Source organism: Curcuma longa, chromosome 3, assembly GCF_044706935.1.
Source record: "Curcuma longa cultivar G26 ecotype Majalengka, Jawa Barat chromosome 3, ITB_CL_G26_1.1, whole genome shotgun sequence".
Classification (NCBI taxonomy): Eukaryota; Viridiplantae; Streptophyta; class Magnoliopsida; order Zingiberales; family Zingiberaceae; genus Curcuma; species Curcuma longa.
The window spans coordinates 15,722,141-15,738,964 of NC_133863.1; the positions used below are offsets into that span (position 1 = coordinate 15,722,141).

Consider the following 16,824-nt stretch of genomic DNA (forward strand, 5'->3'; position numbering starts at 1 on the left):
CATCAAAATGAACCCGAGATCCTCTTGTTCCGTTGATGCATCCTTGTGATAAAAAATCACACAATTTGTTCATAACAGATCATGGAAAAATTTATCACACTTTTGTCAAATGCAATTGAACTATAGCATACTTTTATTAAATAAACGTTTGCACATCTGTCAACATGATGATTTCATATTCTCTTAGTTTGCTCAACACAAACTTTTGCATATAGAAAAAATGCTCATACAATTAGGCAACTCATAACAACAACATGTCCTACTTCTATATCACATATAAAAGAAAAATAACTTGTACGAGTTTTCACAAGTGGCTCTGATACCACTGTAGGGAATCCTATGCAACAAAAATCAAACTTACAGCGGAAAATAGGATCTCTTCCGTGATCAATGTGAAAAATTGATCTATGAAATCCTATATAATAGGGTATACCTTTGATGCATGCCCTTCGCTTATCCCACTCGTCCAAAGGTTGTCGGATCTCGACACGTTCAAGTGTCTGTATCTCTATGTGTATCCACACTAACACTCACTTTTGGAGGAAATTTGGTTGTGCTAGCAACCTCTCTTGTGATGTGCTCGGCCAAGAAGAAGAAAGGGAAGAAGATGAACACTCTTTAAGTTTTTAGAAGAAAAACTCTTTTATACTCATACCATGAATACCAAAGGTTTTTAGGCTTTTGATATTCTTTCATCAATGCATGATTACTCCTATTAATCATGCATGATAACTTCCATGCAAGATAACTTTCTCTTCTTTAATGCATGATTAATCCATATTTATCATGCATGATGAATCAAAATCCATTCATCAACTTGGTTTAATTTGAGTTTAACTCAAATTCAACCACCTTGAGTATAACTCAAATCTAGGTCATCCAATGAGCTTAATTGTTCCTTTAATCAAACTAAAACGAACCCATCTCTAAATAGAGTGTTATTTATGTGTGACTCAATAGGCTCTCGTTACATTGGCAATGTCTCTAAAATCTATTTTAGAAACATAAGCAATGACTGACATCTAGCAATGCATCATTGCTACCTAAGTGACAAAAATATCGAGATCCGACATAACCTTTGTGACTATGATAATGTATGATCATGTCCTTCTATCCTCGATATCTAGATTAATCAATGAGGTATAAACTATGCCATCATCTTATCAATCTTTATGTTTCTTGATCCCCAAGTAGACTCACTCAAGTAAATGAGCTTAATATCTCATATTGACTCATTTAAGCATGATCATGCATTTTGTGGTGCTACTCTATCAAGAGGCCGCAAGATATCACTCCCGTTATATGGGAGGGATAGATCTCATCTACATTACTCACTTCCCTCCGCATAATTCATTATATATCCAGTGATCGCCTTTATAGTCCACCCTATTACGGGTGACGTTTGACGACATCAAAGTACATAACTCCTTATGTAGGGAACCGTAGTGAATTCAGGTCTAAGGACTATTCATACCAATAGTCACATGAGAAAGTTTATGACACTCATATAACGATCCATGAAATTTTTTCATGGCGAGTCAATTCAGTATACATTCTCTAATGTATACCTATGTGTCAACTCGATATCCCATATCCATGATTTGTGAGATCAAATTATCTAGTTGACCTACATGCTAGTCTCAATGCATTAATATCATCCTTGAATATCAATGCTTGACTAGGAATAATTAAGAATAGTATTCTCTACATCATCTCACTATCGATTCAAACAATCGATATGATGTAGATTAGAACTAGCTACCCAAAGACGTTATTATACCTAGTTATTTGACACAAACATAAAGTAAGTATAATAACCAAAAACCATGTCTTTATTAATAATAGAGTATGATATAAAAGTCCCTAGTCAATCATCACATAATTAGCTCTAGGACTTCTACTAACAGTCAAGATGCTCGATCAAGGATAGACTTCATCTTGCTGACATGGCAGAAGATAGGCTTCGTCAAGATGATGTAGAGATCGAATAACAACACAAAGCAAACTTGGTGACATTCAGGAGATGTGAAAACCCAATTCAAGTGACCGGAAGAGCCAAGTCAGCTATGGAATTAAGATGAAAATTTGACGTGGTAGGTTCAATCGATTGGAAAAGGTGTTCGATCGACTGATAAACTAGATCTAGATCTAGTTATCGAGGCGATTAGTCAACGGAACTAGGGGATCAATTGATCGATAACATCCTATAAAAGAAGACTCAAAACATCAACTTATACACTCTCAAGCTCTCATCTCATGCTCAAAGAAACTCGTGTGCATAGTTTTTCTCTCCAACAACCAACACTAAAGTTCCTAATCACTTGTTGTCAGTAACTTGTCTTTAAAGTTGTCTTACATTCATTTCTTAAAGGTACAGTAAACTGTTATCAATTTTTTTTTTGTAAGAGGTTTTCTCTACCTCTGAAAAGCTTTTTAGAAAGGAGAAATTTAGTATTTGCCTACTGTATGAGATCCACGATCAGATTATAGGCCTTAAAGTAGTAGTCCTGAGGGTTGTGAACCAAGTAAAAATTACTTGTGTGATTTTGTATCTCTTTCTTATTTTTGCTTAGTTCTAACTCTCAAAAAGATTTCAAATGATAATTTTACCAGTGATATTCACCCACCATCTATCGCTTTCAATGATCCTTTAATGAAAGATTGAATATTAGGCATATGGATGAAAGTCTGAACAAGTCAAGGAGGGCTAGATACTAGGTATGTGGATGAAAGTCCTAACAGATTATGGAGGACCGAATGTTAGACATGTGGAAGTGAAGTTTTGATAGGTCATGGCAGACCTAATGCTAGGTATGAGAAGTAAAGTCCTAGTAGGTCAAGATTGATTGGATATTAGTCATGAGACGGGAAGCCCAAATAGGTTAAGGAGGATTGGATGTTTGGCAATAATGAAGTTTTATCAGGTCAAGGTTAATCGAATGTTAGACAAGTGAAGTCCTAACAAGTCAAGGTTGATTAGATATTAAGTGAGTGAAGTCATGGTAGATTGAAGTTAACTGGATACTAGACAAGATGAGAGTTCAGTCCTAGTAATGATAAAATAGAGGTATCAATTAGCAATTGGTTGATGAGCCTAAAATCATGAGTTCAAGTTTTAAGAGGGTTTAGGGTATGATTAATTGACTGTTGTGTTCTAGTAGTTGATTAATTTATCAGATGAATGATGAACTTGGCTGATGATGTTGCAGAGTGAATAGAAAATTTTAAACTTGTCTATGACACTCGACTGATGATGTATTAGTTAATTGATGATGGAATAGCAATTAATTGTTAATGGGTTGGATAGAATCGTTGGGCTAACAGAGTAAAGCTACGTTCAGATTTTGGCAGAGCAATCGACTAATGGGAGCTAGTAATCTATTATTAAGCAATTTCAACCCCGACCTGAAGCATATAAATGAGGATTTCATGAAGGATTTCAAACACTGATTTTTGAAAGTTTTGAGAGGAAGTATTATTGCATTCTAGACATTCAAGAGGTAATCCAAAGCAATCAAAAGCAAGCAAAGTAAAAAATTTGTTATTGTAAAATTGTTTCATTTGTTTAGTTTTTATTTGCTATTGTACCTTTGTATTCTTGTTTGTGTTTCTTGTAAGAATAAAGATTGTAAGAGTTTTCTTCACCTTCCAAAGGTATCTAACAAAGAGAAAGAATAGTGATACTAATGCTAAAACGTCAGACAATGGAGTAGAAATTGAAGATTTTGAAGCACATAAAAATCTCAAGTTTGTGTTTGTGTTATTTTATTTTTATTTTTGCTGCGTATTAATTTCTTTATAGATGAGCATAACAACCGACGAATCACTTTAATTAAGTTGGTATTTTTAAAATAAAATAGTATTTCATATATAATAATTTTGATAAATTAAAATAATTTTATTTTATATTATAACATATATAGTTATATTTATTATAATAGTATTAAAATAAAAATATTTTTTAAAAATATTATTTTGATTTTTTTAAAAAAAAATTATCATCTTGATAAAAATAATAAAAAAGATCCAAAAATCATGAGAGGGATGCTCGTTTGTTTTTTGAAAAACTAATTTGCAGATTTGATTAGTTGAGAGTGGATTCGGCAGGTTTGCGTGGATAAATATTCTCGCTTTCTTTTCCGTTTATTATTTTTTTGTTTTTTGTTACTTATAAATTATTTTTTAAAAGTTTATTGATTTTATTTGGTCGAATAAATTTGTTTTTGACACGGGCAGTTTTGTTTTCACAAGTCAAAACTTAGCGATTGCGAGCAGTGTCCCCAGTTTGAAAGTGGACAGAAATTCTATCTGAGACGGAGACAAAAACTAAAAGAGGCGGCCATTCGCATCGTCATCGATGAAATAAGTTGCGTAACAGACCACGAGAGCAGAAAATTCACAGATTTCTTTCGCCCGTAACACAGATTCTATAAAAGGCGCCATGGCAACGGTGGTAGGGTGTTGCGTCAAAAGTCCTAAAGGAAACGCGTAACGTTGTTGCATCGGCATCTTCCGGGCCTTGTTGGCAGCTACAAGGGCTTGCTCTTGGAATGGAGCTACAGAGCGGCCTTCCGCTGGTGGTGCAGCAGTACGCTGCGCTGCTGAAGAAGAACGCGATCTTGACATGGCGGCACAAGAAGTCGGCGTCGCTCCAGCTCTTCTCCTCCCTCTTCTTCATCTTCCTTATCTTTTGCATCGACAAGGCCATCCGGTCGCGCTTCTCCGACAATACCGCTTACAAGAACGTCCACGACCCCAAGAGCCTCGTCGATCATCCCATCCCTCCCTGCGAGGACAAGTACTTCATCCACACGCCATGCTACGACTTCCTCTGGAGCGGCCACGACAGCGCCCGCGTCTCCGCTATCGTCACCGCCATTATGAGGAACAACCCCGGCCGACCGATTCCCCGCGAAAAGGTCAACGCCCCCATCTTTCTCTCTTTTTGCCGTCGAAATTGAAATCTCTACCTACAATATTTTGTTTTTGTTTTTTCTTTGTACCCTTGGAGTCGAAACCAACTTAGCTTCTTCACGAATCGAGTTACACATTCGAAAATTTTGTTTTACATTTCTTTCTTTTTCCCACGGATGTTTAAGGACAATAACCGATTGATGCTGTCGTTGATTGATGAGTCACATCCCAAAAGTTGATAATTTTTCATGCCCAACTCGTTATCATCTGCTTTTCTTTTATAACGGAGGCATATAATAAAAAAAAAAAAATTGGCACGCTCTTGGTGATCACCTTTTTGTAAGTGTTTTCAACTACTTCTAAATGAGCTACTGCTCATAAATATCATAGGTCATGTCTTTTGGAACTCCTGATGAAGTGGATGCCTGGCTTGAAAGTAATCCTATGCGGTGCCCAGGTGCCTTGCATTTTGTCGAGAGAAATTCTACTGTTATAAGCTATGGGATTCAGACCAACTCCACTGCTGTGGGTAGAAGAGGAAATTATGAGGATCCTACTTTCAAATTTCAAATTCCGCTTCAAGTTGCAGCTGAGCGTGAAATTTCTAGGCACTTGATTGGAGGTTGGTATTGCATAGATTTCCCAACTATTTGTTAATTTTTGAATTCTTGGTGATTCATGCTTAATAACTCTAGAACTAATTGTTTCAATTCAAAAGGAAAAAAAAGAAGCTAATGACCATATTCATTGCTTAAGCAAAGCTTGTTGATTGAATTACTATTCTAAAATTTGTGTGTCAATATAGAAAAGTCAAAATCTATTGAATTGTATTAGTAAACACACCATTTAGGAGTGAAGTGTTGATTTCGGAGGGTATTCTAGCCCGCCTATTTGTGAATGTATAAGGATTCACCCATTTATGAACCATTTGTGTTTGCCACTCAGCTAGTCAAGTTGATGGTGATTGTTAATAAGGAGCTTCAGAAGTTACTGAATTGAGCACAGATATTACTCAATGTCAATGTCCATTGGTTGATTGATGGCTTATACCATCCTCAATTCAGTTTGGATATAGCTTAGTAAGATGATATGGGCGGCATGAGTCAGTTTTGCTTTCTGAATACAATGAGAACATTTTGGTCCATGACATATGTATGCAAGTCTAGTATGGTTTGGCATTATTTATATTTCTTCTGTAAGCTCAGATTAATCTGACAGATCTGATGATACTTCCATTGATTTTTTGTAGTTGGCTAACTTAATTAAATGCTTTCTCTCTTTCATTCTTTCTTTGTGCTATTAATTGTTTTCTCTCCTTTGGTAATCTCTTAGAAGTAAGACCCAAAGCCCAATATGCAGTTTATTGCACTTTCTTGATCTGAACACCAAAATGTCTATTTAATGGCAACCTATGTCTCTATTAAGTTATTAATATTGTTCCTTGATTCTGTAAGAGGCCTGATCAAAATTGCCACTCCAATTAAGTATTTGATTCACTAACTTTTTGTCTTACACTTTTTTCAGTGTATTGGGTCATACTCATTGATCTTTTTTTACTGTAGATTCAAATTTTAACTGGACAATGGGTTTTAAAGAATTTGCTCACCCAGCCACACAAACTTTTTCAGCTGTTGGTACTGCAGGGCCAACCTTTTTCCTTGCTATTGCTATGTTTGGATTTGTATTTCAAATTAGTTCCTTGATTCTAGAGAAAGAACTTAAACTTCGTCAGGTAATTATTATTGTCACAATTATCATTATCAATTCTCTTTCAGCTATCTGAATGTACAGCTTGTAACTAGAATATGGTATTGTTCTTATGGAATTTGCAGGCTATGTCCTTGATGGGTTTATATGATTCTGCTTATTGGCTATCTTGGTTTACATGGGAAGCATTTCTTACATTCTTGGCAGCACTTTTTTCTGTCCTTTTTGGGATGATGTTTCAGTTCAACTTTTTCTTGAATAACAGCTTCACTGTTCTGTTCCTTGTATTCTTCCTTTTCCAACTTAATATGGTACATTCTTTTTCTATGGAAAACATTTTCACATGCCAGTGTTTAATATTCAGGCATTCTATTAAGCTATTTTGTGCTTGTACCTTTTGCAGCTAAGTTTTGCTTTCATGATATCTGCTTTCATTAGTAAGTCATCATCAGCCACTACTGTTGGGTTCTCAATATTCATTAATGGTTTTCTAACTCAGGTAAAGTTCTTTTGCCAATGATCTTAAGCTTGGAAGTGCTGGTAGTTCTGCAAATTGACAATGAAATAGATACTTTTTGATACAGCTAGTCACAATCTTTGGATTTCCATATGACGACAATTTCTCAAATCTCTATCGAGTTATATGGTCATTATTTCCCCCGAACCTTCTCGCAAAAGCTCTTGATTTGCTTGGTAGTGCTACGGCTACCTCAGAGGATGAAGGAATTAGTTGGCGTAGACGTGGAGAATGCCCTAGCCGTGAATCCGATTGTGTGATAACAATTGTATATTCTGAATCCATTCTTAGTATATAGGTAGAATCCTCACTTAGGAAATTAAGGAACTGACAATCTTTATTTAACAGGATGACATCTATAAATGGCTTATATCAACATTCTTTGTGTGGTTTCTTTTGGCAATCTACTTTGACAATATAATTCCTAACTCCAATGGTGTGAGAAAACCGATTTTTTATTTCTTGAGCCCCTCATATTGGATTGGGAAAGATGGAAACAGGGTCGTAGGTAAGGACATATAAATTTTGCTCTAAATTTTTGCTCCCTTCTTACTGAAAATTCATAGAGTTCATACTGCATGTTACATCACAGAGGGTGGTCTCTGTAGCTGCTTTAAGTCGATCCCTCCATCAGATGATTCTGCTTCTACTGATGAAGATGTCTTGGAGGAGGAAACTGCTGTGAAACAGCAAGCTGCTAATGGAGATGTTGATCCACAGGTTGCAGTTCAAATACGTGGCCTAACCAAAACATATGCTGGCACTAACAAAATTAGTTGTTGCAAGTGCCAAAGGTCTCCACCATATCATGCTGTCAAGGTGCTTTTTATTTTTCTCCATTGGACTGAATAGTCTGTTGTATTACTTTTCAACATTGCAAATGTATTTGTTAAAATTCTTCTGATTAAACAAACGAAAGCTTTAGGGAATATGGGTTAACTTTGCAAAAGATCAGCTGTTTTGCCTTCTTGGACCTAATGGAGCTGGGAAGACTACTGTGATTAACTGTCTTACTGGTATTACACCTGTTACAGGAGGAGATGGTAAGCTATTTCTTGTGTTTGACTTTTTGTATATAGTAAAGACCATGAGCTAATTCTGTTTACCCACAGCATTGATTTACGGATATTCTGTTCGGACTTCATCTGGTATGTCAAGTATTCGAAGAATGATAGGTGTTTGTCCCCAGGTTTGGCTTGTTTGCCTGCTAATTCAACGTAAAATCCATGTCTGAACTGTTGAACCAAAAACTAATAACCCTTTGATATTTTGTTCCTTTTTTTGGCAGTTTGATATCCTATGGGATGAATTATCTGGTAAAGAACACATGCATCTATTTGCTAGTATTAAAGGTTTGCCTCCATCTACAATAAAGTCGGTAGGTTCTCAATATCCTTGAATTTCGTCATATCTACTATATTAATTCATATAGTTTCCATTGTTGATTAGTATAAATTTGAGGAAGGTCTATCTGAGAAAATATTTTATTTTTCATTGGGAGAGTGCTATGATTTGCAAACTATTTTTTTTTGTAGAGGATTTTTCATTCTTCAAATTAATTAGGGTTTTATACTTCTATGGATCATGTTGATACAGGTAGCTGAAAAATCATTAGCTGAGGTAAAACTTACTGCTGCTGCTAGTGTTAGATCTGGAAGCTATAGTGGAGGGATGAAACGTCGGCTTAGTGTTGCTATTGCACTTATTGGAGATCCGAAAATGGTCTTTTTAGACGAACCAGTACGTTACTATGAAAATTTACTTTTTCTCATAACTAGTTCTATATTTTTACCTTAGGGTTCTTCATATAATCTAATTTCTGCCTGTTTTAACAGCAGCAATACATATGTTTATGAGCAATTTAGGTTTCAATTTCGTGTTCTATACTTTATACTTGGTCAATATGAACTACAAGGTGCATAGTGACAAGAGGTTGAAGATTACCACTAGCCATCTTTGGCCACAACCAGGCATATATTTCCATTATTGATATTGGCGAAACTACCGTGACTTGCCAATTAGTTTGACATTGAACATTGTTGGTTTCTCAAGCCTTTACCGTAGTTTAGGCTTATTTCTATGGCAAACTATGGTTATCAAAGGTTCCTAAACCTTTCCATGATTGTATAATGGCTGTGGTTGGAACAAGGAAACATGGTATCAAGGTGGATCAATTCCTAATCTTGGTGAAGGGAACTAAGTATGCACTTGATAACCCATATTTTGGTATCAAAATCTCCTCATTTAAATCTTAAAGCCTCTATATCTTAGTTTGTCACTCTTATTAGCTTGAGTATGCATTGTGGCTATTACTATAGGCCTAAAAATTGATAGACCACTTTCTCATGCCATTTACTTATGTGCATTGGACAAACAAAAATGACCTAAGCTATGAATATAAAGTAGGTGTAGAATTTGATTGGCTTACCACTAATCCTAAAAGTTCGCTTTAATACTATGCTAAATTTGATTCACTAACCATTAATTACTAAAGCTTAAGCTATTAGAAAAGCAATCATCCATATATTTATGCTCGTAATAGATAAATTACAAGTATTTGAGAAATATTGATTTTATTATTTCCCAAAAAGATTGGAATTCATTTTTATCAGGTGAGAAATAGTAGTATCTAGTATCAAAATGTTAGTATTGAAATCTTGATGTTTGATACTGTAAAATGGGGGTAATTGAAGAGTCCAGGAATCAAGAGACTCAGATAAAGTAAATTTATGAAATGAAGATATTTAAATTTGTAGAGCAACAAAAGGGGGAAAAAATGCACAGAATTCACTTCTCTGTTCTATGAATAATTGTTAAGTAAATGATGGACGAAGCAAGTTGTGACATTTGGGGGGGAGGGGGGGGGGGGGGGGGGGAGCGAGTGGACGAAGTCACTAGCTGAGATAAGAGTTTGATCAAATTTTTCCGTAACCTTGTCAATTTACTTGTTATGGAGGAGAAATAGATTGATCTAGTAGAGAGATCTAGTTGTTAGGGGTAGAGACTTTTCAGGTTAAGGTGCAAAGAGTCTAAGAAATAGGATGCACAAAGTACACTATCCTTTTCTATGAATAATAGTTAAATGATGCATGAAGCAAGTATTGATGTAGGTGAGCCTGTTGACAAAATCACTAACTGAGATATAATCTCAAAGAATGGGACTTTAGTGGCAAGACTCTAAATAATAAGGTATAGTCTCAGAATGTGGGATTACCCTGAATGATGCAACCAGTGGATCTAGAGCAAGGATTGAAATCTCGTGCTGTATCGCCCGATACGCACGAAAAATTTTGTTCCGCCGCGGCACCGGCACAGCGCCGGCACATGAATTCCGGCCGGGCGGCGTCGCCGGCCCCGGGCGGGCGTCACGCGGCCTCGGTGACGCTCCTGAGTCGTCGCGCCTCGCGGCCTCGCCTCGACGCTCCTGAGGCGTCGCGAGGCCTCGGCGACGCCTCCTGAGGCATCGCGCCCGGGCCGCCGAAGGCGCCGCTCAGGGCCGGCGATGCCGCCGGAGGTGCCGCCCGGAGCCGGCGATGCCGCCGGGGCCCCACGACACTCCGCGCAGGCCGCGTCCGCGTGCACCGATCGCGCGACCGCGCGATGTTTTTCTTTTTTTTTTGTTTTTAAAACTTAGGTTTTAATTAGATTTTAATAATCAATTCCTAGCTATAGTTCAAAGTTATAATTCGGGATAATTTAAATAGGCCTTATTAAAACCTATAAAATTATCAAAAAAATTTTATTTTTTATTTTTAAATATTTAGATTAAATTTTTTATTTTAATTAATATATTTTATATTTTAAAAATACCGAAACTATACCGGCACGGTACGATACGGTACCGAAACTGTATCGTTCCGGTCCAGGACCGAAACTCCGGCACGGCACGGCTCGATATTTTAAACCTTGATCTAGAGTAGAGCTGATCATGCCCAAGTCCAAAAGCATGAACAGAACACAAACAATAAAGAAATCCTTAGTAGTATAGGAAAGACAATTTGCTTAAGAAATGGATAAGAAGGGAAGTTTACCATTGAGTATTAAAGAACACAAATGCTAATCTGGCAATATGTGGGAATTGTGTCTCCCTATTAACTAGTGCTGCTTTAGAAATGTGTATATAAAACATCATGGCATCCACAATATCAAGCAGAAGATGATTCTTGTGCTCAATGATACCATTTTTGTTAGAGGTATAAGAACAAGTGATTTTGTACATGATAGCTTATGAAACAAATAAACTAGTAAAGCAAGACTAGTATACTCAAGGCTATTATCAATGTATAAAATTTTGTGGAAGTAGATATCATGTCTTTACTTCTGAAAAATTTTGAATTCATTGGCAATCTCCAAATGAGTTTTAAGTAAACTAGTGTTGTATAAGAATTAGTGTTCAATAAAGGTAAACATGGAGTGAAAACAAGCATTAACATAGAAATCTTTGACCCAAAATATTAGAATTAATTAGACAAAAAAAATAACTTTGCTGATAATTAGTAGAATGGAAAGATGTGTGACACTGTTTATCAAGCTCACAATCCTCCACTATAATCGAGTTAGGGATGTTAGAAGATTGAAAAATCCTATATTTTTTAGGCATAGATGAATAATTACCACTAGTACAGGTTGATTATCAGTTAGAGTGCATGGAGAAAAATGGTCATGAAGTTGAGAAATAGGTTTTCAGTATTGAAAAAGAGCTTGCAATCCATGCTTATATAGTCTCAATGTGTAGCCATATATTAAAAAATAATTAAAATAATTTCATGGTACTAAACCCATCATTTACAGGTCTATTATTTCTAAATGGTATATCAAGTATAAAATGATAAAGGTGATATTATTTACATGTAACCTCATCAAAGTGTAGGGGTATTCCATGTAACCCCTAAAACATCAAAATGTCTACTTTAGCCATTCTGTTAATTCATGTGGATAAGTTGAAAATATCATTCCATGTTGGAGCTACGATCTATGAACTATGATCTATGATTAGAATGACACCATTTCAATATTATGCCCTTCTAACATTCCATAAGTTAAATATGAAAAATAACATTAAATCAAAAAAAATCTCTTGTTTCATGCAAGAAAACTTGTTGATCATAAGGGATTTTATTAGTTCCTTTTTCTATTCTTCGGATTGTATTAACTTCATTGCCATGCCCTTTGTATTCAATACTAAGGTGGGTGTTTAGATGTTGAAAAGATGTATATGAGATACCTCCAAAATTCCCCATGGTGTAGATATAATACACAAACAATAAAGCGTTTTATCATTTTTATACGTATTCAAAGTTGTTTTGGATGTGTACTTGTAATCAAATGTGGCAAATGTGTTTGCTAGATAATTTGGCTAGTGTTTATATGTAAGTTGATGATGAATATGATGGAGCAACTCATTCTTTGTTTTGTGAGTTTTTCTTTTTTACCTTTACATATTTAGACATAATGATAAATGCACGACAAGCATTTTTTTTGCATGACTAAATGGCAATGTCTTGTCCTTATTCATTTACTAGTTAAAGGAAGTTTATCACACCGTCCAACAAATATCCCTGTTTGTTGCAGACTACAGGTATGGATCCTATCACTCGAAGGCATGTCTGGGACATAATAGAAGCTGCAAAGAAAGGACGAGCTATTGTTTTGACTACCCATTCCATGGAGGAAGCTGACATTCTAAGTGATCGGATAGCCATCATGGCCAAAGGAAAATTGCGATGTATAGGAACTTCTATACGGCTTAAATCAAGATTTGGAACTGGTTATATTGCTAATGTGAGTTTCCACAGTAGTTCACTTGGCCAAACTCCAAATGTTCATGGTGACACACCTGCAAATGGCCCTCATTTTGAGCTTGTGAAGCAATTCTTCAAAGATGTAAAGACCAATATTCTATAAATTATGTTTTTTTTAAAGGTTTTCACTATGAGTATCTGACATTGAAATAAATTTAACAGCGTCTTGATGTGGACCCTAAAGAGGAGAGCAAGTCGTTTCTGACTTTCATCATCCCACACAAAAAGGAGGAGCTTCTCACTGTAATTTTATGTTCATTTAATACTGTATTTACCCTCCATCTGAGACTTGGGTGTTTGTCTAACTTCTTTTTTATTGCAGAATTTTTTTGCTGAGCTTCAAGATAGAGAAAGTGAATTTTGCATTTCTGACATACAACTTGGCCTAACAACACTCGAGGAGGTGTTTCTAAATATTGCTAAACAAGCTGAACTAGAAAGCTCAGCAGCTGAGAGGAACCTGGTCACTCTGAACTTGTCATCCGGATCATCTATTCAGGTTAAAATTAAGGAAATTTTACTCTTTCTTTATGATTTTAAATAACACATGGCTGCTCTGCCCCATATCATCAGTAATTCAGACAATCAGAAGTATTAAAATGAAATTGCACAAATGCAGAAAGAAGAATAAAAGAAAGGCCCCAAATCAATTAATCAATACTTAAATCTCTTCTTGCTAGATTTGGGTGGTATGTTTTCTAATTATTTAATTCGTGAGACAGCATGGTAAACTAAATGACCAACCTGCCGGTCATGATTCGCTATAGAAGAATCTATGTTGGTCAATTGGATTAATTATGCATGCATTTATAAGCTTTGGGGTTTTCTTACAATTGAAGCAATTAGAGCTGTGCTCACTCTTGGCAATTCAAACAGATTCCAAAAGGCGCTAGATTCGTTGGGATCCCTGGAACTGAATCTACCGAGCATCCGAGAGGTCTGATGGTTGAAGTTTACTGGGAACAGGACCACACTGGATCCCTCTGTGTCTCTGGCCATTCACCTGAAACTGACATACCACCAAATTTCCAACCAACTGTGAACCGAAACCCTTCTCGGAGAGAATTACGTGGTGGTGGCCCAGTCGGATTCGTCATACATGCAGATCAAGTTATTCATGGTCGCTGAATATGAAATGTGTGAATCTTGGCGTGCCCTAGATTGCTGCTATTGTTGTTAATATATGAAGTCAAATGAGGATTGTTTGCCCTTTGGGGTATCTTTATGTTTCTACGTTAGTATTTGGACCATTTTTACAGGTGTCTTTTTTTTTTGGGTCTATAGTCTGTTTATTTTATTTGTTGCATTTTACTAAACCGGTAATTTGATTCATAATGCTCAAATCACACACTATAATTTTATATTTATCAATGATGCAATTTTGCCCGAGACATTCAAAATAAAGACTTGGACTGATGAGACTTGGGCACCATTATATCTCCGGTGGTCTACGGAAATTGTTTATATTCATATCAAATTGTTTATACTTTTTTATCTATGATTTTAAGCTCTTTTAATCAGTAAATTATTTTTATCAAAATGATTTGACAACTAAAAGGGACTTAAATTTATACCACATGAGCACCAATTGTATATCTATTAATTTGTATTAATTGTATATCTATTAATTTGTATTAAAAGGGACAATTCATGTTAGATGTTAGAGGAGCATTATTGTATATCTATTAGTTGTCGGGCTATTTTGGCTAAAATGACTTTATGGCAAAAAAGAATTAAATTCGTGTATTGTGGGCAATCATTATATATCTATTAATCTTCTGTGATTGTTATACTTATTGTACATGATTTTGAGTACTTTTGATCGTTAATTTATTTTTGGCCTAAATAGCTAGATAGCTAAAAAGGACCTAAAGTTCATGCTATATGGGTCATTACTACATCTTTAGTGGTCTCCTAAAATATTTGTATTTTTACCCATCAGTTTGCTCCCTCCTGAGCTATCAAGCACAAGTAACTTGAATTTTATTGAATTAGTAGTCTTTTGAACAAATCTTTAGAGTCCTTGATAAGTCATTTTAAAGTGGTTGATTGTTTTAGATTCCAAAAATTTTTCAACGTCATTTCTTAATTTTGTCCTTCGACTAAAGTTAAGTCACAACTATGAATTATCCGATCAATCAAAAGTTGAAGTTGTTTAGAAATTGTATTAATCGTCGTAGCGTAATCTTGCTACAAATAATAATAATAATAATAATACAAGCAACATAATTTTAAATAGCCAAAGACCCCTCAATGTCATCTTCCAAAAATTCCACCAAAACCTTATCACAACTCTAATAGCCATCTTAATAATTTCTATTGGTGAATCGATGATCCTAAGTGATCAAGTATTAGGTTGAGTTCAATGCATTGCATGTGTTTATACATTTCAAAAACATGTATAGTGAAAAAAAATAATTATAATTAATTATTACAACACTTGCAACATACGTATGCATGATATAGCATGTACAAGGCATACTTAAAAATTAAAATTTTAAGAATAGTATTTATTCTAAGTATACCTGACGGATGATGTAGAGCAAGATTGGCGTCAATCAAGCGACCCTATCAAAGCTCTACATTTACCGATAATGCACACCAAGCTCTCGTTTGGACGACTTTCCAAGCCACGAGTCTCATCATCGTCCTCGGTACTAGCCAACAACCAACTACGATTGATACGAGAGAAATCTCTAATATCAAAAAACATGCAACAACACACGTTACGACAGTTTTTTAAGGCTTTTTAACTATCATCGGCAATCATATTCCCGATGTAGATTTCGGTGGTCAATTTTTGATCGCCGATGAAGAGCAAATGATCAAAAATCCTTTCCAGTGAAGATAGAACAATCTTCGACAGCTTCACATGTTGGGATCGTCCTAGTGTAATGCGCGTGTTTATACATTTCGCAAACATGCGCAGCGAAAATATATAAATAATTAACAAAAAATTATTACAATACCAGCATGCATAAACAGGAAATAATAGGTATAAGGCATAACTGGAAATTAAAATTTTTAGAATAATAAATTATTCTACGCATACCTCGCGGATGACATTGAGTGGGGTTGGCATCAATCGAGCGGTCCTTGTCGAAGTTTCGCCTCTACTGGTGATCCATGCCAAGCTCTCGTCTGAACGGCTTCCGAAACCACAAATTGCATCATCATCTTCGGTACTAACCAACGATCGATTTGAGAGAAACTTAATTCTGAAAAACACGCAACAACGTTTGTTGTGATCGTTTTTCGAGGCTTTCTAACTGTCACAGAAAATCGTATTCCAGTTGTAGTTTTCGGTGGTTAACCTTTGACTATCGATTTAGGGTAAATGGTCGAAACCTTTCCGACGTTGGTAGAACGTTCTCCGAAAGCTTCACAAGCTCCCACTGACAAACTCGATTGCAATCTGGTAGCATCTCCAGCATCAACTCTCGGGAAGACACGAATTCCCTATTGTGCCTCAAAATCTTAATTCGGCCAAACCTTGATCCTACCGGTTTAGTTTATTCTCCTCTTCTCGCAGTCATCAATGGGAGAAGGTGACAACCAGGGCAGAAGTTGCGATGTTTGTTTTCTCCTGCGCGATCAGTAAGGAAGAACAACCAAACTCGGGAGAAGAGGTGCACGATCAGGACTAGTCAGTGCTCGGGTAATCACCATTAGCCAAAAGCAAGAAATCATGAATGAGCAAGGAGAAGGAAATCCCAATTTCTTCTCCCTCGCACGGAACAAAACGGTGGCTCGCTTTCTTCTCCCTCGCAAGAAGCAGAACGGTGGCTCGCTTTCTTCTCCCTCACAAGTAGCAAAATAGTGGCTCTCTTTCTTCTCGCAAGAAGCAGAATGGTGGCTCGCTAGACCTTCTCCATCCTACTCTCC

At 36.1% G+C, this 16,824-nt stretch overlaps 1 protein-coding gene across 1 annotated transcript; it reads left to right on the forward strand.

Annotated features, from left to right (window-relative positions):
- The first annotated feature begins 4,428 nt into the window (after nucleotides 1–4,428).
- LOC141824107 (ABC transporter A family member 2-like) lies at nucleotides 4,429–14,343 on the forward strand. The gene is made up of 16 exons (XM_074711341.1): nucleotides 4,429–4,919; nucleotides 5,305–5,536; nucleotides 6,477–6,646; nucleotides 6,747–6,932; nucleotides 7,025–7,120; nucleotides 7,206–7,406; nucleotides 7,487–7,646; nucleotides 7,731–7,957; nucleotides 8,064–8,181; nucleotides 8,251–8,327; nucleotides 8,427–8,516; nucleotides 8,735–8,878; nucleotides 12,710–13,021; nucleotides 13,102–13,182; nucleotides 13,262–13,438; nucleotides 13,816–14,343. The coding sequence occupies exons 1-16, from the start codon at nucleotides 4,551–4,553 to the stop codon at nucleotides 14,065–14,067; spliced, it is 2,892 nt and encodes a 963-aa protein (XP_074567442.1). The 5' UTR covers nucleotides 4,429–4,550; the 3' UTR covers nucleotides 14,068–14,343.
- The last annotated feature ends 2,481 nt before the right edge of the window (nucleotides 14,344–16,824 follow it).

Bases quoted from the DNA above. Each gene is read 5' to 3' on its own strand.
- LOC141824107 (XM_074711341.1), top strand. From the start codon at position 4,551: ATGGAGCTACAGAGCGGCCTTCCGCTGGTGGTGCAGCAGTACGCTGCG. The intron at 7,647-7,730 runs GTAAGGACATAT...GTTACATCACAG, and splicing joins AGATGGAAACAGGGTCGTAG to AGGGTGGTCTCTGTAGCTGC. The intron at 7,958-8,063 runs GTGCTTTTTATT...CGAAAGCTTTAG, and splicing joins CACCATATCATGCTGTCAAG to GGAATATGGGTTAACTTTGC.